At 40.8% G+C, this 22,595-nt stretch overlaps 1 protein-coding gene across 4 annotated transcripts in view; it reads left to right on the top strand.

The window, feature by feature from the left end:
* Positions 1–22,595, top strand: part of PALM2AKAP2 (PALM2 and AKAP2 fusion) — a 272,605-nt gene that overhangs the window by 120,593 nt on the left and 129,417 nt on the right. For 2 of the 4 annotated variants that reach the window (XM_080370982.1, XM_080370981.1), the window contains exons 6-7: positions 2,021–2,122; positions 6,943–7,647. The exons of 1 other annotated variant lie outside the window; for it this stretch is intronic. In XM_080370982.1, the coding sequence (XP_080227108.1) occupies positions 2,021–2,122; positions 6,943–7,647 (807 nt within the window). The remainder of the gene's footprint in view (positions 1–2,020; positions 2,123–6,942; positions 7,648–22,595) is intronic. One more of the 4 variants, XM_080370983.1, reaches the window with a different exon arrangement.

Here is a 22,595-nt window from a genome sequence, read left to right as displayed (position 1 = left end):
GCGTGCTGAAACTACTGTTACAGCAGTACTCTACGGAGTGAATAATTACTGAACTTCTGCCATTTCCAGAGCACAAAGTGTGTTCTTATTCTGGCCCAGAAACACAGTCCCCACTTCTTCTTTCTTCTGAGAAATTACTTCAGTTTTCAATAATGGCCTGATCATTTGCTGGTGATATTTCCCAGAATAACAACAGCAAACATTGTACCAGTTTCTCATCAGAGGCAAGAAACCCTGCAAAAGAAAGCAGCAGTTGCTGGCCACTGCTTAGTCAGCTGTGTCCTAAACAATTATTTCTTCTGGGCTCTACTTCTAAAAATAAAAAACTTCGAGGAAACAGTATGCACTGAAAATATGTAAGTCCATTTGCCAAGCCTGCCATTTGTGCACTGAAATATGAAATAAAATAATATTTGCTTGAACAAGGTGGTTTTTTTCAAACTCCTCTGTTACAGACTGAACTTCTATACTAAATTCCTGGCTTTCTAGAATGAATTTGCATGTGCCTCTGTGGCATCCTCCTCTGGCACAGGAAGGGGGAAAGGAGACCTCCTTACTTGAGTCACCTACAATGCTCCATGGAAGGATGGAATATCTTCTTGAGAACTGTGATTACTGTCTTCCTGCACCCAGCAGCACTAGTGGCCACTGCACGCTATTAAGTAAAAGCTGCCATTTCAATAAAACCATCTCACTAATACCAGGCCCAATTTTCCTGCCAAAGGAGCAGATTTGGGATTAGAGGTGGCACACCATGTCTTTGCTGAGGATGCTGCCAGGTGTAGGGTTTTTTCTGGTATGGGTGTTAGCCCATAGGGAACGTGATGAAAGCACCTCCCTTCACCAGATACAGTAAAGCAGCCTACAACAGGACATTTCATTTTCACTCTCGCAAGTTCACTTTTGTGATCTGCACTGGTATTTTTCTTTCACCTGCTTATATAACAGCGAGAGGCACCAAGTAAGGCAGATTCTGCCTCCTACCCTGACACATGGACCAGGCTGTACTGAGGGCTCAAAGACTTAAACTATACAAAAGTACCCTTGGAGGAAAATGGAGGTTTTTTACACCAGACAGGATCTTATATTTGAACAGAAATTTAACCACTTCCATACAAAACTAAAAACACTTCCAGCTGATAAAAATGTTATTTTAATTTTTTTTTCTTTTTTGTTTTGGTCTGGTGCCTGAACTTCCAGTCAGTTATTTGCACATCTCTGCTCTGAGCTCTGCTTTTATCTCAGCCTCTGAATCCTTGCAGAGTGATATATGCTATCTTGTTATATTTAACCCTGCCCCAAAACACCTCCAGGTAAATAACTGTAAATGTCTGTAATGTATCTTGTAAAGAACGTACTTAGCTTATGCTAAACAACCATAAGCTTATATGTAAAACAAGTCAGTTCCTTTAAGATAGCTTTTTACCAGTTCAGGGTTTGTTAATGAATGATGGTACTGCAGAACTGACAGGTGCTTAATACCTACTTGAAGGTCACGACAGGCCACCCTATCAACATCTACACATGATTTCATTATTAGCTAAATTTCAGCTTTAAGAACAAAAAACCAAGTGCCGGTTCAAATATATCGGAAACAGACAGCGCAAAAGAGCTGGCCTTTCATCCCATTCAATCAACACCAGCATTTTTGGGCTTTTATATCTCTATCTGAAATGTCATGTATTCTGGGTATCACATTAGATTTGTTCCTTACCTTCCCTGCCTCTCCCCTCCATTTTAAAGGTCACAGACTTGATAAATCCAGAACCTCCTGACAAATAATTTTATGTGTTCAACTGACATAAGGTTTGAGTCATCTGGACCCATTCCCTCCTGCCTCAGCTAGTCTATTGAACACCAATCACACGACGGTGACTTTGCACTTTGTTTGCTTTGATCCAATTATCTAGTACAAAGCTCCAGTGACTATTGTCAGGGCTGACAATACTCTGCTGTCTAAGCAATGAAGCCACTGGGGCTCGTAGCACAAATCTAACTGTTTCCTGTTCTCTGACACCAGATGCAGTAAATTACATTTACTCCCAGATCCCTGAACTCCCAACCCTCTATTCACGAACAGCAGATCCAGTTCCTGGGTGGGACGGAGCAAGCAGAGTAGCTGGTAAGTCTCAAGGAACAAAGTATTATAATACCAGTCCAGTAGCCATGAACTTTTTTTGTTATATTACCTTAATAGGCCTGGTGTCCAATATCATTTAAATGCCAGGAAATGCTGCTTGATTTGTATTTTGTAAATAAGTCAAGGCTTTTTGAGCAGCAATGAGTACTCTCAAAGAAATGTAGTTGAACTACTTACAAGCAGCATAAGAAACTCATCTGAGTTTTTTTGCGTGGAAACATTCAGCTCTTCCCATCTCTGCTGATACAAATACATGGTATCTAGGCCAAGGTTTTGTCTCGTCTGTTGTAGCCATGCAACTCGCATTAAAATGAATGAAACAGAGAGACACTCACAAGACCCCATACATGCTTCAAATGTTTATGTAATTTTATACTGATTTGTATGCCATTCTTTCTTATTGGGGAAAAGGTGGGGAAATTGTGGCATGTTTTGTGCTTGAAGTCATACAAAGAATTTTCTAATACTTATTTTTCAGATTGAGTATGTGTTTTAAATGTAACAACATGATGGTTGAAAGTTGTAAGTTTTTCTTATTTTCAATATCCTTCTTTTCTAAACAATGTATTCCCTATCTCAAGACCAGATTGCTGGTGGCTATTTAAGAGGTATCCCAAGGAGTGGGAATGAAAGGTGTCTTACGTGAAGAACAGGTTAACAAGCACAGCAAAGCAATGTCTGCAGCTAAGACACTGTGCACACCTACAGAATATGTCATTTTGTTCAGAAGCCATTCCAAAAGCTTTCCTTCCATGAATGCTTACCCTCATCTGTCTTAAAAGCAAGTTTCCCCCTGTGTGTTTTGTGCCATTTTGTCAACACCAAAGAAGCAATAATTTCTTTGATTCTTCAGCTGACCAAGAAGCCTTGTTCATGTGGTTCTTGGTGAGAGTATCATGTGTGTGCACTAGGTTAAACAAAAGGTAACAGTGTATGTCCTCAAAGATAGACTGTAAGCATACATCTTTAAAAAGCTGAAAGTATATTGAGATTATTTTTTTTAAAGAACAACTTCTGAATCCACATAACAGGCAGAAGCTAGATGCTTTTGTCTGCATGTTGGGATCTGGTTTTTGTGAAGCACTGCATCATTTTACACTGTAATTAAAGCTTGTGCAGAAAACTTGTACTCATGAATACAGGTTGTCATCTTCAAGTACTGCTTTCAGTTTCAACTCCATTGTCAGATAGTTTTGTATTGTGTTAATAGAGTACATTTTGTAGTAAATAAGCTCTGCTTAAAGACATTTTAGAAATAAACATTAGTTCATTTTTCAGCTACTTTGACAAGCTGGGCTGGTAAATTTTTCTGCAGAGAACAAACAGTATGCGTACAGGCAGATAAGCCATGTTCTATTACTCCTCCCATGGCAATGCATTCACTAGTGAACAGCTTTCTAAGACACTCATGTATGTTTATGCATTTACCTGCACAAGTAACTTTGATATGATACCTGGGGCAGGTCATAAACTACATGTAATGCCAATATCTAAAAACACTACTGCTGAAGCCATGGTAGAAGAAACTAAAAGAAAACACTGACAGTGGCAAATGCTTAAGCAAATTAGCCAAACATAAAATACACAAGGACCAGACCTGTTAATTTTCTAGATCAGATCAGCCAGCGGGACAGAGTCTTCCAAGCAATACTAGAACTTTTTGCCCAAAGTCTGCCTAATAAGTAAGATGTTGTTACTTGTCAGTACTCCATACCATTGATAAAAAGATGCATCCTACAACTCTTCCTAAATATGGCCAGGTCCATGTGATTTAACTATCAGATTTTCCCTATTGGCTTAATTTCTTAATTAAGGCCCATTAAACAAGCCTTCTTTTCATGCACACTACTGAATAAAATTCATTCATCAAAACAAGGAGGGTCTGGCAGATTGCACCCTCTTTTGCACTAAAAATATGTGCAATAACATGGCATTCAACTATTTCACAGGAAAATCAGTAGCCTTTATTGAAAAGTCAAGCCCCAGATAGTATTTTTATTTTTCAAAGAGGAGAAGCACAGGAGGTCCAGGGTTGCTCAGGATGCTGCTTTTCACCAAGAAGGTAGCAGATAGCCAGTCAGTAGGCTGGCAGTGCTCTCTGTGCAGGGCTGCGGTGCTCAGAACAAATCAAGAACCACTGCCCATCAGAGATGATTGTCTGGACATACTGTTGCTCCCTGATAGTTCAGCTTTACTTCAGTTCAGCTGTCCACCACTCAAAAACATGACAGTGTGGCAGTTATAGCATCTTCCCTATAGACTAGCCAACCTCTATTTTTACCTCTGTAATGTGGGAAGTTATTCAACAATATCTGCCTGAGCACCCCTGGCAAGATCAAGTGATGTTCATAGCCCACTCACCCAGAGGCCAAGGCAATAAACAAAATTCCTCTTCCTTTCCTCCTTCCCCTAACATCCACCCAAGAAACTGCACCTAGAAGGGAATCAATTCCAGGGTGTTAGTGGCGGCACCTGCATCTTTTTGTTTCAGTACCTCTATAAGTTAGATTAAAGGTTTCAGGGCAGAGGTACTTGCATGAGACTTGAAGGGCACTTGTCTACCAGCTCCTGTGCTAGGATGGTCCCAAGTAAGTAATCCATCCCAGCTGCTCTCTGAGTTGCAGCACGATGCAGCCTGCCACAACTTCTCAGAGCAACCTGCTTCAGGGTTGCTACCAGACCTGGGGTGACAGCTTTTTTCCTTATTTTCAGCCTATATAAATCTCTCCTGTTTCATTCCATGCTGGCTGCCCCTCAGTCTGCTACCATACAGCTGAGAGCAGAGCCCAGCTTTCACTCCTAAAGCCTCCTCCTGGCTGCTCAGGCTGCTGTGGGATAGCCAGGCATGAAAATTCCAGCGTGGTGAGGAAGATCAGAAAACTGACATCCCTACTTCATTATGGAAATGGGCATCCTGTGCTCAGGGTCATGACAGCTATGGACACAGCGGGTCCATAAACCTCCCCAAAGCAGTGGTAAAATACAGTCCTTAGGCATATTCCCATAGTTTGCAACGGCCAGGGTGAGGTCTCTGGTTCTGCAGCCCACTCCAGCCTTCAGCAATGCCTTGCTCTCAGAGGTAGCAATGCTCCTTCAGCCACTGGCACCTCCATCCTCCTGCTCCACGCAAGTGTTTGTGTGGCATTGCACTTCACCTAAACAGCCCTGCTGGACTGACCAAGGTCTGAGCAGATGCACACAGCATGTAGATGTCCAGACCCTGCATCTGGCTGGGCTGCCTTCCAGACTGCATTCCTGGGGGCCAGAGGAGATAACTTCAAGGGCCAGTCTGCAATACATGCAATACATTGCCCACTAAGCAACACATGAATTTTCTGTCTAGAGCTATAAGGGGGGTCATGATGTATGTCATGATAAACTTCCCATTGATGATTAAATACTCTGCTTTAAGGATACAGAAGAAAAATTCTACTATGTGTGAATAATAAGACTGAGGGAATATATTAAAGTAAGAGTAATTTTTAATCATGATTTAATAAATACAAGCATACCACGCTACATCGGTTCTCGGGCAAGGATATTCTGTACTCACTTGAAAATAAGTCAGGGAAAAGGAAAAACATGTCAGTTTGTAGTGTCTGCAGGTAAGGCAAATTGTGATTATACCATTGAGGTTCATTGGTGGATGTGGTCACCCTAAGTTTCACAAACACTTGTCACTGCCTGTGGTAATTTGTAATTAAGTGTCTGTGGATGTCTGTCGGGGAGCCAAAATGTCTTCATCTGCATAAAAGGAATGCTTAAACAGATGTCTACTTCTGGAAAATCTGTGACACCTTTGCACATTTTTCTTTGAAAAGCTGCCTAGTGAGATGACATGGTATCTTAAAATGGGTGTTACGACGGTGTAGACTGCTTGTCTATTCCTACTGTGTGGTCTCCACAGTCTTCATCTTGTTATTGTTTCCTTCTGAATCACTAGAAAACCTTGTTTGCTATCTTAAAGCAGCATCCCTCACATGCATTTTTTTACCAGTTTTTTCATGACACTTTGAAAATCAGTTCATTATTACTTTTTTCTTCAACTTTGGCAACGATGCTTAGGGCCTAATTAAAATAAATGAGGGAGCACTTCTTGGCCATTTTGTACATTCTCTTAATCTGCAAGCAGAGGTCATGGTCAATGCCTTGGTGTGGAAGCTGAGACAGCTGCCTTGTCATGCGTCTGTGGGAGAAATCATCCCACTCCTGTGTGATTTTGTTTTCTTACCTGTAGAACAGGGGTAAAAAATGTTTCTTCACCTCTCTAAAGCATTTTGAATACTACGGGTGGAAGAGTTAAGCAAGAATGAGCGTTGATAATAAAGCAGTCCATGTGTTACTTGCAACAAACAAAAGTTATTACCACCTAACTGGCAGTTTGAGGGCAGAGAAGGAAAAGAGACTAGAAAGGTTCTTGGAGTTTCTCTCTGAATTTGAGGCAAGTTCAGAATGGAAAGGTTGTGGGCAACCTGCATGCTGTCACCTCCGTTTGCCTAAAACACACCTAACCCAAGTGCTCTTGGCGCTCCTAATTGATCAGACATCTCCACACGGTGTGAGCTGGAAGACTAGGTCCTGTTTGCCACAGGAATGCCTAGCCTCCAGGTGCATAAAAAGCTGTGGTGTAACAACCATCGCTGTCCACAGAGTTGCATCCCACCTCTAACGCAGAATGCTTGGCCCTTTAGAAGCAGGAGGTAGGAAAAGGGGCACAGTAGTTTTCTTTGTCTATTTGGCAATTAACCATTCACTGGCTTTTTTTGTTGTAACATGCACTTCCTCTCTTGTTTTCATTCAAGCTTTGTGCACCATGGAAATTAATGTGGAGAAAGACAAACAGACAGGAGAGACCAAGATTGTCTCTGCTTCACCTATTGGCCCAGATGAGGCCCATCAAAGAGGATTCAAAGTCTATGATGATGGTACCAAGGTAGTCTATGAGGTTCACTCTGGTGGCACAGTGGTAGAAAATGGAGTACATAAATTAAGCTCAAAGGACGTAGATGAACTTATGCAAAAAGCTGGACAATCAAATGTAAAAGGAGGGTATGAAACAGTGACTGTGTCAGACAGAAATGTGGTAGCTGATGGAAACCTTAGCCATATGAAGGAGCAAATGCTCTTCAAGGAGGCAAAGCTGGAAATGGTACACAAACCCAGCAAAGGGCATGCTGTGAACCCTCATCCCCAAGATAAACCCTGTGGTGGCAAAGCCCCAGAGGCCAGTGCAGAGCAGCCAGTGACAATGATATTTATGGGCTACCAGAACATTGATGATGAGGAGGAGACGAAGAAAGTGCTGGGCTATGACGAGACCATCAAGGCAGAGCTCGTCCTGATTGATGAAGACGATGAGAAGTCATTGCGGGAGAAGACAGTGACAGATGTCTCCACAATGGATGGAAACGCTGCTGAGCTGGTCTCCGGTAGGCCCTTGTCAGATACGACAGAGCCCTCCTCTCCCGAAGGGAAGGAAGAGAGCCTGCCCTTGGAAGCTGCCCCAGGTACACAAAAGAAAAAGCGCTGTCAATGCTGTATTGTCATGTGAACACCTCCTCCTTCCCTCCTCCAGGCAGCTCCTGCTCCATCACTTACCTAGACCTCACTGTACTTCTAACTGCAATACTGTGAACTGGAAGTGAATGCCTCCATTGCCTTGCAGTTGGGTTGCTTTGCTTTCTAGTTCTTCAGGAAGAGGAACGCATGGTTATTTTCCCATCAGACGTACTATTCGGGGTTTGGGGAGGGGATGGGAGTTTTTGGGGGGTTTTTTTGGTTGTTGCTGATTTGGGGGTTTTTTTTTCCTTAATATTGCAGAGTGAGAGATAAATGGGAAATGGAACAAATGTTTTCATATTTATTTGATTTATATATATAATATATATAATATATATAATATATATAATATATATAATGAAAACACTTTTTACATTTTTCTTTGGATATCTGGCGGGCTTGATCAGATTCCTAGGATTTTGTGGGAGTGTTTCACAGCAGCCAGATATGAGAGCCTTAAAAAATGTTGCTTCTCTTTTTTAAGAAAAATCACATTTAAACATTATTTTATAGATCCAATTTCTTATTTCTTGGGGGAAGGCTTAGATCATTTCACTGTTTTAATTAGCTAAAATTCAGACAAGTCTTTCCAAAAAAAGTTCACATAGTTTTGTTTCATAGTAACTTTCCAGTTTAGTTTGCAGTGTCAGAAAAACCCATCAGCCATTTCTGCTTATTGGTGATACCAAAAGTGGACCTTAATTATTCTTTCTAGAAAATGTATGAATGATGATTTTGCCTTATATAAATCTTCCAGATTACAGTATTGTATGTGTACTTCATCTCCCCAAATTACAGTTGAAATTAACTTGACATGAAAAAGATGCAGCTGTCACACCAACTGAAATGGAGTCACTGATCTAATTACTTGCCTTTCAGTAACTCTGCCAATGTTTATACATGAAGTTTTCCTGCTGAACTCCAGTAGATAAGATAGTGTTTTCTATTTCCTTAGAATATAAATGAACTTCTCTCACAGTCTGACCCTGTTCCCACTGGATTCAGTGACAAAATTCTCCGTCCTGGGAATGAGGGCAGGGCCAATTTTATTTTGTAATTCTTAGGGAAGCATAATTTCTCATACAGTGTACCTCCAGTGCACCTATGTAATGACAGGCAATGGATCTGATCCTGCCCTGCTTACCCAGGTTAAGCTTCCATGGAGGCCCACTGGAGTTTTATTGGAGCAGCTGTTTAAGGTGAAGATCCTACTGCTGCAAGGCTAACATTTTCAGAAACCGCTGATGGTTTTGGATGCTCCATTTTCTGGTGTGGCACACTTCAAAGAGGCCTGATTTCCAGTAAATTTTTCCTCATCAGCCCTCTGAAAATCAGGCCTGTTAAAAACAACTCAAGGTGAAAACGTAAAAAGGTGAAGGCATCCAGAATCAGTAGATGTTTCTTTGGTCCTTGGTCCTTTGATTCTTCTAACTACAATGAAAAAGCAGCCAGCTTTTTCATGGTAGTATATTATGAGCCTGATTCTTGTCTCACACCAGTTTTGCTTAAGTGTAGCTTCACTTGTTCTAGTGGAGTTAGTCTGGATTTATAACTACAAAAGTAAGATTAAAAATCAGGATTTATATTTTCTGATAGTGCTAAAAAGTACTGAAGATTATTTTGAAGTGTCTTTGAAACTATCAGACCAAAACCCAGTAACAGCAACTGAAAAACAAAATTTAAAAAGTAAAAAAGAAAAACAAAAAAAAAAAAAAAAAGAAAAAAGAAAAAAGAGAAAACAACAAAAAGCCTCTTTTCAGTCTGAGGTGGTTCCTATGGTATTTCTGTTCTTTCTTCGATGGTGCTTTTACTGCATTGTTAGTTCAGAGCATCTGATTAAACAGAGTTCTTGCTCTGTACTCTTTTCTTTCTGTGCCAGTAAAAAAGACACTTGTCATGGTGGTGGTAATATGAGGCACACTGAAAACATACACAGACAAGAAATGCAAAAAGTAGTTCCTGTGTTAGGTCACTCAGCCATCGGTATGGAGCTGGTCGATGTAACTTTTTAACACTGCCCAGATGACAGTCAGGAAAAAAAAGCAAGCAGAGAGCAGGAAAGGACAGCCAATCTGTACGACACCTGCAGAAATTTTGCTGGCCTCCATATCTGCTTCAGTGGCCTGGCCAGATTAATAGACTTCCTCACACTCCCCCCACCTCCTCTGGAGGCTTTTGGATGGGAGAAGGACCAAACTCACCCACAGAAGCTCTGCACATCATCTCTTGACTCAGGCTTAGGTGGTTAAGTTTTATCAAAGAGAGGAATGGCTGCAGAGCCCCATGTTGTGACAATAGGTCTGATGGCTGTTTGTTGGAAAATAGCAACCCATGTTTTGGGTTTTTTTGGTTGGCTTGTGTGTTTTTTTCCTTTTTTTTTCCCAGAAAGTCTAAGCATTTACAAATCGCAACATTTCTTAAAACAAGACCCTGAATTTTCAACCCTAAGGTGGCCTGGCGAGGCTGTCCCCAGGCATGTTTAGGACCCCAAAGCACTGCAATGTGAAGGGTGAAGCCCTTTCTGTCTTGCCTCTACCCTGGGAGCCGGGCATGCTTTGCAATAGTTCTCTCACTCTGGGGCCTGTTCACTTCACCAGTAACACTTCAAAACAAACCTTTCAGCCATCTCCTCCAGGTCTGGCCAGTCATCTCGTTGCTTACCACCCTTTCCTCTCCAGGTGTGATGTCACCATCATGGTCACCCTGGCTTCTCAGTGTCTTCCCAGCCCAACCTTTTTCCTTCTGCTGCTCCTCTCTCCTATGGAAATTTTTTCCCAAAGACTTCTGCTCGGGAAATCTGGGGTGTCGTCTTTACCCTAACCTACTCTGTCCATGCACCTCTTCAGCCACATGCTCCCGTCAGATGACCTGGTTCAGCACAGACTCAGCATTTTGGGGATGACTCCCTCAGTGGCCAGCTTTGGGAGATGTTTGCTGAGACTGGGACCAGAACATGTCTGGGACCACTGCACCATCTAAGGCACAATGTGGCGGGGAGATGGTGGCAGGCAGGAGTCCAGAAGTGGCCCTTTAGTGGTTAGAAGTAGAGCACAAGCCTTAAACCTTAAACCTGTTGAATACCTACTGCTCAATACTTGTAGCTAACATTTGAGTGCCTAGGAAGGCCAGTGTTTTTTATGTCTTCATATGAACTCCATGGTTAATGAGCCCCGATAGATTCAGAAAAGCTTAAGGTTTGTCTGCATAGGGTTTGTCTTTACGGGTCAAGGGCAGTTCCATGTCTGAGGTTAGGAAAAATGTGAAACAGGAGCAAATCAGTCTGAACTTGGAGGGCCTTAGCTGTGTCAGCTGAAACACGCTTACTCCAATCATCCACCTCCACAAGCACAGGAGCCGTGCCTGGACTTCGGCTTGTCCCTTCTAGCCATTAACCAGCAGCCAAGTTACAGGGGAATTCAGATGCGTTAGCCTAGGCTTATGAATGTAAACTGTTTTCCAGGGCTGCTTTGGGCTTTGAAGGGGTCAGTTCTCCCCTCACCCTCAGATAGGAAGCTGCCTGTGGAAATTCATGCACAATCAGGCGTGAAGGAAGAGGTCCACTCTGTGGTCAAGCAGAGAGAGATTTTTGTAAGGATCATTACAGGCGGGTTTTTTTTGTATTGTTTTAAGCAAACTCCCTGTCTGTTTAACTTATGCCATCACATGTACATTTTCAATTTCAGCATGAGGGGATGCAAAAAAGTAGACTCAGAAACTGGTTCAGTGATAGCATTTTGCCACAACAAACTGCTCGCCTTAACTTTTTTAAGAAAAACAAAAAAAAACCTCTTTTCAGTGTATCTTTTCCTAGACTGGGAAAAAGTAACCTACAAAACTTTTTTATATTTTGTATTTTCTAAGTTTCTATGAACTCACTTACCATGTCGTCCCTCGTTTGCATTCAGGGACTGTTTCTTTTGCAAACCACTGCATTTTACTTCCATTCTTTCTTTTTTTTTTAACAGAAGAAAAATACAAATCAAAAAACACAGCATTATGATTAGTGGCTAGGCAATCTCTTTCAATTACAAGAACATCAATACAGAAAGAAAAGAATTACAGGGTTGTTTTCTTTTTTTAATTTCCCGTGGCTGATGTACTGTATGGTATATGTTTACAGAACTCCTCTGGTCTGCCTTTGTGATGTTATCTAAATGAATGACAAAGTAGGTATGATGTGCCATTTGACAGTTTGCCTTAGCACTCTTGGGTTTCCTTCTTCTTTTTGTATCTTTCCTTTATATATTTTTTTCCAAAAAGTGCAGGCTGTATTCCAAAGCTGTATAAACACAACATTATCTTTCAATCCCCAGCAAGAGAAGTGTGCAGAAGCCCCTTCTCCATGAAGTGTACCTCTACTGGTGCAATAGAAGACTTCAGCCCTGCAAACAAAAATGCATACACCTAATTCTGCTGTGCATAGACCTATTTCAGTCAACAGGACTACTCACAGGGAGAATGTGTGTAGGTGTCTGCAAGACCAGGGCATGAGTGATTAACAGGGTGTAGTCTGGGTGTTATTTGTGTACCTCTAACAATTTTACGCACTGCTGAGTTTGCCCAGGGTGTTCCAATCCTAGAGGCTAACTCTGAGCACTGCTACTTCTGATGAGAAAAACACAAAATGAAATGGTGCTTACCGTCTGGTAGGATCAGTTCCCAAGTCAGCATTGCTATCACGGCAGTGGTATCCACGGGCAAATACTAAGTGGCACTTCCCTGACAGCTAATATATTAGACCCCTGCCATAGCACCTAAGTTCATTACTGATTCTTTGTGCTTAAAATTATAGAGATACAAATAAACTGGAGAAGATAGATAGCATACAGAGTTGCTAGAGAAATAAAAGGTGTTCTACCTTTTTATTTAGTCCAACATCCAAATGGCATACTTGGAAAGTAAGTGGGGATATAATAATGTAGTATTTTACATTCATGTATTTTTTTAAGGAGTAAATATTTTTGTAATGAGAGACAAACCCTAAATGGAGATTGAGTTTCTGAATATCATCCTTCCCATTACGTTGAGCCTTTGAACTTTTTCATATGTTTATGACAATGCTCAGCTTCTTGGGATCTTTTGTAGACCTAACCACAATTTTCTCTAGGAAGCAGGATCACAACACTTTTTAAAGAGTAAAGTTAGAAGAGTAGAATCCAATATACCTGCTATGAACACAGCTAAATGAGTAAATGTATTTCACAGAAAAAAGTGGACCTGTGCTTTCTATAGCTAGACACACTTCTTTATCTAGAAGGCCAACGTGGTAGGCAATAGCTACCTATTTGCAGTAGAGGTATGGCTAAATAGGAGAACTATATGTTTTTTCACTTTGTTTTACTTTCTCCAACATCAGATTTCAAAATCCAAGAGATAGTGCCACTGGAAAGAGTAGAACAAAATCATTTAGACAAAGTAGAGGATTTCCCCACAGGCTGAGCTGTGGTGTCTCTATTTTTTCTGAACTCACTCAGTTTCAACCAGTTCTTTCTGTCTATCAGGAAGTTTAGGATTTGCTCAGATGATGTTTCATGAATCTTCTGGGTAACAAGAGTAAACGAGTTCTGAGCTTAATCAGAGGTCACAGGCTATGACAATATCCAACAAAAATGTGGATTGTAATTTTTGTATGTAAAAGAGTAAGTTGTATAAAATGGCTGAATATATTCAGTTTAGAGTATGAATGGATTGACATCTAGTCCAAAGAGGATATAAATCAAACTTGTAATATAAATTTATAATAACTTAGCTTGTAAATAGTGACAAGGGTGCATGAAGTTCTTAAAAATGTCCCACTTGTATTTAAAATCAAACCATTATAAAACTGAGACTTTTTCCTTATGGGTTCAAAGAGTCTTGCAAAATCTATAGCTTTTTTCCTGTGGTGGCTTCACTTAGGTTGTTCAGTGGATTAAGAATAGGCCAATTTTCTTAAGGGCAAGCTTGTGAAGAATTTTGAGTCCCTTCCTCCAGTTTGCAAAAGCTTCTTTTATTTTGAGGGGTTTTGCTGTTACTGTATTGCAAAGCTTTCCTGCAATTATTTCTCAAATTCTTTTCAAGGGAGGATTTAGGGGTTTGTTTTAAGAATTAATTTACTTTAGCAACTGAAAGAAAAAAACTTTTTTTTTAAATTATTTTTTAGAATTAGCTAAGTAACCAAGTCCACCAGTTTGGGTATATTTGTACATTTTTAACTTGCATTGGTATGTTAATGATTCATATCTGAATTTAGACCTTGCATATCTATTCAGTAGGTCTATAAGACCAAAAGACTTGCCCATGAGCATAAAACTAAGCACCCAGGCAGCCCTTCTTAGTTTAATGGGATGACCCAGAAAATTGAAATTTAAGCACATGCACAAATGCTTATATAGGGCCTGGTCTTTAAACAATATGCTACAAGCAAGGCTTATGCTGCTGCTTTAACTGTGTCTTCTCATTCCTTTAATTTGATAGATTTTTAAACAGTGTTGTGAAATTGGTGCACTTTTCTGCAGAGATGGGTTTAGAGCATGATCTCTTTGCTGACTGTGTTTGAAAGTAGACAAATACCCTCTGGGAACTCTCAAAACTCCCAGTGCCTGAAGAGGGTGGGGGCTGAATTTCATACCTGCACACGAACACAACATAGAAGAGGCACTGTAAGTTTTTCTTCCAAAGTTTTCCCTCTGCATACCTCTGCTCCATACTCTGCCAGTTCCCTGTCTCTGTATTTGCTCTCATTCTGGACACCATTGCTTAGCTACTCCTTTCTCTCTTCTTTCTCTGCTTCCCTTTTTAAAGTCTCTTATGAGCAAAGACAGAGGGAAGAAAAGAGAGACTGGAGTTAAAAACCTCACCTCAGGCCTGTTGGTGTGACTCCCAACTGAAAAGAAATTATGGTATCCTGTCCTCAGTGTCTGGACACCTTCCTGCATTTTCCCAGATTCCTAGGGCAGATTCATTGGGCACAGAGGAGCACTCTCGCTATTTATTGATCTGGCATCCCATGGGTTGCCCATGGGTTTAGTGGGTTCCACTAAAATCTTACTGTTTAGGTAAAACTGCTGTCTCTTCCCATTCCTATGGGGACACACTAATTCCCCTAAGCCTGTATGAGCTAGATATACCCAAGTTCATAAAATACCAGCATCCAGAAGCCACTTACAGGAGCAGAAGTAAAGCCACCCCATAATTGTCTGGTTGCTATTGGCAGGTTTAAGGAGCCAGGAGAAAATGTGAACTTCCCCACAGACTGATCCAGCACACAAAGGCATTCTCAGTAAAATCAGCTGCCAAGAAGCTACTGGTCTCCCTCCAAGAAAATCTGCTAGTCAGAGAAGCAAACTCAAAAATAAAGACAGTTTTGTGCAGCTGTGTAAAGTCCCAATTAAATGCAGTGCGTAAGCTTTGCTCATTTTAAGCACTTGCTTGAAGTGTAGTACATACTTAAGCACTGTGCTTAGGGATAGATTTCAGGAGATGTTAAGATAGGCTGTATCTATGATTAAGGTGCTTTACTGATGATGGGGGCAAATTTTGTCCCCGTTGTTTTGCAAGTGTGGATGTAAACACTGCTTCGGAGCAGATACAGGAGATAAATCTATGAGATAAAAGCTTTTTGCTTTTCCAGTAGCCACTGGAATCTGAGTGCAGCAAAGGTAGCCAAGAAAGAGCAGGTCAAGACAAAAGCAAAGAACACATTTCTAAAGGTGTCCTGCCCCTCTCGACTACGTTCATTCCATAGATGAAGAATGACTCTTCATAGGGGTTCAAGAAAATGTTGTGTAAAATGCAGCTTTTATGGTGAATGTAGGTTGTGGTTGAGATTTTTTTTAAGCTTTAGTCTCCCACTTTCTTTGTGAGCTAATGTAAATAAAATCCCATTTTGTTGGGGAAAAACTGCTGTGCTAACACTGAATTAGAATTGCTGGGGATAGCTGCTGTACTTTGTAACCTGAAGTGTACTTTTTTGACTGTTATGTTTTTTTCTTCAAATTAAAAAAATGAGTACAAAAAAAAAAACCAACAAAAATAAAAAACCAAGAACACTGCCAGCAACAGCCATGCTGTAACTGTGGCTTCTCTCTTTTTTTTTCTCTGTACAGTATTACTAGTAAATAAATCTGCCTTTTCACTGCGCCTACTTCTGTGTCTTTTTACTGTGTTTCTCTCTAACTACCACTCTTCAAGATGCTCTGTGATCTCACCGACGTACCACACTGGAGCTGCCTCTCTCACTAAAAGAATTAAAGCACTAACTCCACAGTTGTGGTTTTTTTTCCTTTCCTCCAGTGCTGTGCTGTGCTACTCTGATTGTTATTTCTATTAGATGCTTCAACACATATTAACTCTTTATATCTGTTACTGTCTTATTCTCTTTTCCTTTTCCTTCTTATGTGATACTTTGCCAAGTACCTGTTGCTCTAGGATCCTGTTGCTCTAGGATCACATGGCATCTTTTCATATTTGCAGAAGATAAAGGATTGGCTTTGTTTAGCAAGGCAGCATGTCCCAGGTCAACTAATTTCCTAAATGAAGAATGTATTCTCTATAACATATATAATTCCTGAAAAATAACCACTAAAGAATCTAAGGACTGCCAAAATAAACAGTGTGCAGTTTTCTTCCAGGGCTTATCACAGACAGTGTCCTCTGTATTTGAGGACTGGAAGCAGCTTGCTGTAGTCTGACTTGCAGAGGAAAAAGGAAAAAAAGAAAACCCCCTCATGTCATTTTTTCCCAAGTTATTATACTTACCTGAGCTTAGAACAGTGATAGGATGGGTAACATAGCCAGGCATTATAAGCCTCATTCTTGGAAGTTTAAAAATTCAGTTTAAACTCAACCATTTAAGAAACTCATCACAAATTGCCCATTGCTACGTAAGTACCCTCCCTCTGCTGTTTTCACCCAGTAGCCATACAGATAAATAAAGTACATGCACACACACGTATGTATCTGAGTCTTTGCAGTATGGTACTTTTTAGCATCACAGAAGGGAAAACGGCCATGTGCCCTGTTTTGCTGCTTTGTAATTTAGTACTGAAAGTTTTGCAGTATGCAGGGCTTCAGCGTTTGTTTCTTTCCTATTTGTGTTTGTCTGACAAAAGGCAGTTTTTTCTGTTCTAGAAGACTCTGTGAATGGCTGGAGAACTGGTATGTTACTGTCACTGAAGGACTAGAATTGATTCAGCTGAGAGAAGTGATCATAACTATTTCAATTTCTTTGCTTTTTCAAGGACCTTCCTAATTCAGAAGGTGTCTTGACATGGCAAAAGGAAGGATAATAACCCTGAGTTAGCAGAAGTGTCTGAAGATCATGAAATGACAACAGCATTATCATGTGTGCCTAATTTAGTGCTTGGACACATCAGGTGCACACTCTATTTCCTGGTGCATACCATGGCCTGTGACATACTCTTATATTCATTCCACCTCATTTAATTGTATAGCAATGAGGAGGTTTTCAGCTGAAAACTCCTCCACTGCACAGAACTGAGTCATCCAAGAAAACACCAAAACCAGACTAGACATTTTTGATACCGCTGTTGTTACTAAAGTTTCAGAAACAAAACATTTCCATGCATCTACACTTTTTAAATTTCCAGGGAAAATTATGAAACATTGATGCTTTTCTTTTCTTCCCCCCACCCACCTTCATAGCATGTAGGAAGAAAACAAATTCTTAGCAGCTGGTGAGATAGTGTGGCACTCCCCTGAAACTCTTTTGGAGTGGTTTCCTGGAGGTCTATGACTTAAAGGGTTAAGGGTGTATTCAGCATGTGGGAGGCCATCCCTCTCGAGGGTTTTTGGTCTTTTCCCTATATTTTAGTAGTTCTGTACCCTTCTGGTAATAGAAGGTGTGCCAGTAGTTTACTGAGGGGTAGGAGCAGTTCATTTTCAGACAGTCCTTTACTTTCCCACAGGACCTCTGCAACCTGCCCTTGGTCCCTCAGAATTCATACCAAGTCAGCAACACTTTTTACTTCACACTATGGTATTTTTGAGTTACAGGAAGAAACCTTGTAGGCTAATAACTGTAGGAATTAAAAACCAAAAAGGAGCAAGAAATTAACAACAGGTTTTGCTGTCCCAAGATCTCCATTTTCAGCTCCCATCTGCTGCAAAAGGTCTGTTCAGATGTCCACTGCACTGTGCATAGTCACGTATGAATACTCTGTAACTGCTCATGGGGGACACACAGGCTGGTCCCTAAAGGAATTTACAAAACACCGAATATGGCATAGCTGTGCAAAACATCATCCACATTTACCTTTAACAGGAAAAGTACCTGCTTCATTGTCATAAGTGTCTAGTTGACAGTGACTAGTCTAGTGAGACACCTTCTCAGATGAGACTTGTGAGGAGATACTTGCATAGAAGTGAAGTTTGCTATATCAGACTTGAAGGATGGAACTTCCCAGCATATAATGCAGAAAAGAATAAAGGGAATAATCATCTGGCAGAGAGAGAGACTGGGTCACTCCCAATCAATGGTAGAGAGAAGCTGTATTGATGCTCAGACACTGGCCTGCAAACCTAGGGCCTCAGAAAGAAGGGAATTGGCTTCTGTCTTTTATACACAGCAATTCATCCCAGTGTAAGCATGCAAGTTGTCTGGACTCACTGAGCACTAATAAAGATTCCACTCCAGTCCTGATACTCCAATTTGTGCTGCTCCACATGGTTGAGCATGACCGCACAAAATGTCCCTCATCTCCAGATCTACAAAGGTATGCAGAGATGTTATCACCTTGATTTAGACAGGAAGTATACCTACCTAAATAACTGTGGGTCCAAATTTTTTCGTATGTTTTACATCTGTAATTTAGGAAAAATAGCATTACCCTACTTCATGGGGCTGTGGTGATGCATCTGTTAGTGTCTGTCACAAAACTACAAAAATGTGGGCCATATTCTGGGTACAGAGCATCACAAACTGTCTTCTTAATGTTCCAGTTTTTGCAGAGTTTCTACTTTGTAACAGCACTGCCATTCACAGCAGTCAGGCATTTGCTGGGAACGATAGGTTTGCCGTGATTTAGGAAAAAAAGGTGTAGCAGTAGCACATTTGGTTGTTCGTAGGTGGGAGAACAAAGGGAGAAGAACAGGTGGAGGGAAAAGAGGAGGCAAATGCAAAAACAGGTCCCATTCTCAGACGTGACAAATAAGTTCAGCTTCCTTTTTGAGTATTCCAGTAGTGTGTGATGCATCACTAGCTACAGATTCCCTCTGGCTATGGATGAGTCTGCTCCGGCACTGGCAGCAATATGGTACCTTTTGGGGGCAGGAGGGAGTTGGTTAAGCTAATTAGCCCTGCTGAGAAAGAGGCTATCTATTTGCTCAAGCATAACCCCATACTACAATGACTGTACTGCTCTTTAGCCAGTGTGATTAACCCTAGACAGCATTGCATTGTGGTTTGTAAGCATCCTATGGCTTAAAAGGAAAGATACTGCTTAGTACCAGCAGAAGGTCTTCATCATCATATTTCACTGGAGGGTAGTACAACTGTTGTTCGATTTAAAGCAAATGGGGTTACTTAACACTGACAGGTTTTTTTAATATATTGTTACACTGCTCAGTTTTTGTTACATTGCAAAAGGTTTCATGTTAACATCCTACACTAAGTTATAGAAGCATCTTTATCACTGAAGAAATAGGGGTTCATAAACAAATTGGTCGGGATACAGGATAAATGCTTCCTTCTGCTGACCAGTTTAGGAAATTTTATATTGTTAGGTATTGTTAACTTACCAGTGAGATGGGGTAAAGTGATGAAGCTGTTAAATACCACATGTAGTTGCACACCCAGAACAGGGCTGACATCTGGAAATTCTCTATTGCTGCTATTTCAGTCTGGATTTTTTGTTACAGAAGCTGGAGGTCATCAAGGGGTTAGTAAACTGAGAGAGTTAAGATAGATAGTTTCCACTTACACCAACCTGGGAAGAAAATAGCCCTTAAATGAACATATAAATATATTCCGATTTTTGCTGCTACAGATTGTGGTGTAAATCTAGTGCTATTTGGGGTCCTTTTTGAATCTCCAGCTCATGGAGTCAAAGAATTTGGAGAGAGTATTTACTATCATTTAAAAGAGACAAGAAGAGAAACGGTAGTTTCTGGGCTTCCTGGCTGAGGATGAAATCCGGAAAATACTTGCTTTAACTGCATGTGCAAGCCCTGCAGTGCTGTGTTACTCTAGGTCTCCTTTTCTGTAGTATTTAAAGGACTACACGCACTATTCTTAAGCGCTGTTGAATACAATGAGGAAATTATAATGAGACATACGGAGGAGGTACTGAAAGATCACACACAGTTTATTTTCTTCATTTATTTTATACATCAGGGTTTAGAATTCACAAAGCTGGAAGTACTGTGATTACTGATTTGTCTTCACAGTGTGCCAAACATTTGCCAAATAGAAACAAACGCAGGACCTACCACAGAGGCTGTAGCCTGCTTGTCTCCCTTTTGTCTACTCGTTACAACTCCTACAGAGGAAACGTCAGAGCTGAAAGCTGTAGACAGTGTTCAGAGTATTTAAAAGCTCTAATTGAAAGTGGAAATAAAAGGAAAGCAACTCTTTTCTCTCATCCAGCATCAAGAAGGATCCTCTTCTAATCTATAGACTAAAAGGGATAAATTCAGTCTGATGTCAAAGGAGAACTTTCACAGCACATCTGCAAATACTGCAAGCAAGGCCACCAACCCCTTAGAAAAAAATCCATGTGTGCTTGCAGGATCAGGACCTTACACCTGCGTCAACCTGGTGAACTCAGACTGCGTGTGTCAGGCAGTCAGGGCAGACATTTGCCACAAAGCACTAAAAATGCTACCAGAAATACACCATTTTTGGACAATGGGGTTATTAGACAGTGTCAGGCAGAGAGCATGGTAAAAATGAAAGTCAATTGCTTCAAATTAATTGATTTTTCAGTGATACTTTCCTTGGCCCTCCACTGCTAGTGAGCTTGGAAGCCAGCCACATATGATCCTTACAGACCATGGGTGGCCAGTAATGGTGCTGGCCAGGGAAGGGAAGGAGGCAAAAATTATTGCTGCATGTTGTTCCATCTGAAAGAGGCTGAGAACACTGCCAGCATTAGAGCAGAGTAAATAATACTGTTTTGATTCACTGGTGAAAATGAATAATCAAAGGTGGAGCAGGGGATTCTACCATGCTGAATCCAAACTGAAACTTCCTGAATTGACCAACTTTTTTTGTTTAAGGTTTAAGAATAAACCTTTTTTTTTTTTTTTTTCCAAACTCAGAAGTTTCAGTGCCAGCTGGAGGCCTTAAAAAAAAAAAAGCAAAACAAAAACCAACAACAATAAACAATCCCAACAAACAAACAAAAGTACTCTCCATAAGCATCTCCTTTAGATTACATTAAAAATATTGCTTTGACATTATCAGAACATTCCCTTCAACTTTTCCAATCCAAAATTATTAGTAGTGGAATTCAATGTGATTTTGTTCTATTAAAGCTCATTTCTTTTCCAGAAATTTTGCTGTTCAGATTCAAAGAAAAAATTCCCTTTGCTCCAGCCAGCACAGCACTCCTAGCTAAAGCCTGGAGGGCTGATGCCACAATTTCAAGTCAAGTGTATGTGATAATGAGGAGCTAACCATGGGCAACAGACCCACAGCTATACATTGTCAGCATTGGATGATGCTGCTTTCTCTGCTGACTGTGGCCAGCTCCTGCCTGCTGCCTCTTTCCCTTTAGGCACCTGCATATATGCACTCCTTTGAGTACAGCTCACTGTATGGATGTCTGTGAAAGAGCACTCTGATCCAGCTTGATGCTAAGACCAGAAAGAAAGACTCTGGTCTAACATCCATTGTCATGCCTATGAAAACTAGTGCACTCTCTAACAGCTTCTAAAGCTTCCCAGTAACAAAAATCTGATGGGGAGCAATCATTTTTACTGGACTCATCCTCCCCTGGACACAAATCACTGTTCCAGTACCATTTGTGCGTCAAGAAAAACCTAGGCAATACTGATGTCTGTAGGAAAAAAGACTTCAAGCCAGATATAATGTCTGATCCCAAAACAAGCCTTCCCTTTCTCACGTCCACTGCATAAAGTGAGGAAAGCTCAAATCTGGTAGTACAGGTTGAGGCAAGAATATGATATGCGTGTGCCAAAAATATCTTAGTGAAAAAATATCTTTCTTGCAGATCCCCTAACCCTCCAGAGAGGTCTCAGAGATGAGAAGCAGATACTCCCCAGAGAGAATACACATACTTAAATCTAGGAACTCTGTGGATGTGGTCACTGCTCAGAGATACTGGTCTCTGCATCTTTTACTCAAGTCACCTGAGCTCTCTCCCTCATCATATCTGCTGTCTATTTTTTCAGGTGGAAACACTGTGCATCTTAAGATAACAATGTGATCATTAATTGGTGTTTATAGGGACTATCTCCAGCAGGTTATAAAGCCATTCTGGTGGTTTCTGCCTGTTTCAATATGAATAATTAACACTGAATAGAACAGAGTTCCCAAAACAGAGTTGCTAGCTCTGTTCAATTAATTTTGCCCTTAAGGAGAAATCCTTTCATTAACAAAATCTATGTGTTTTGGCAGAGGTAAGCTGGCACTCTCTGTCGATATAAACACATAGTACTGTGTAAGTGTTGATACAACTGCAAGATAATTCAAGGCCCGTGTGTGGATTAGTCATATGAAGAGGATTAAATGAGAAAATTGCTCCTGGCACTGGCAGGGAATGGGATTCCCTTTCTATTGAAGCGAAGTGGTGTCAGTATTCCACAGCAGACTGTAGGATGGGTGATTTTTTTAGTTCAGCACACTTAGATTCCTGCAGTGAAGGTCAGCAAAGACAGACAAGCCTAGCTAAGCAAGGCATGGCAGACATCCCCCCTTCATCTGAGCTGAAGG

The sequence above is a fragment of the Falco punctatus genome (assembly GCF_963210335.1).
Source record: "Falco punctatus genome assembly, chromosome: Z".
Lineage (NCBI taxonomy): Eukaryota > Metazoa > Chordata > Aves > Falconiformes > Falconidae > Falco > Falco punctatus.
Note: the sequence above shows the minus strand (reverse complement) of the source record. Positions and strands in the feature narration are given on the sequence as shown.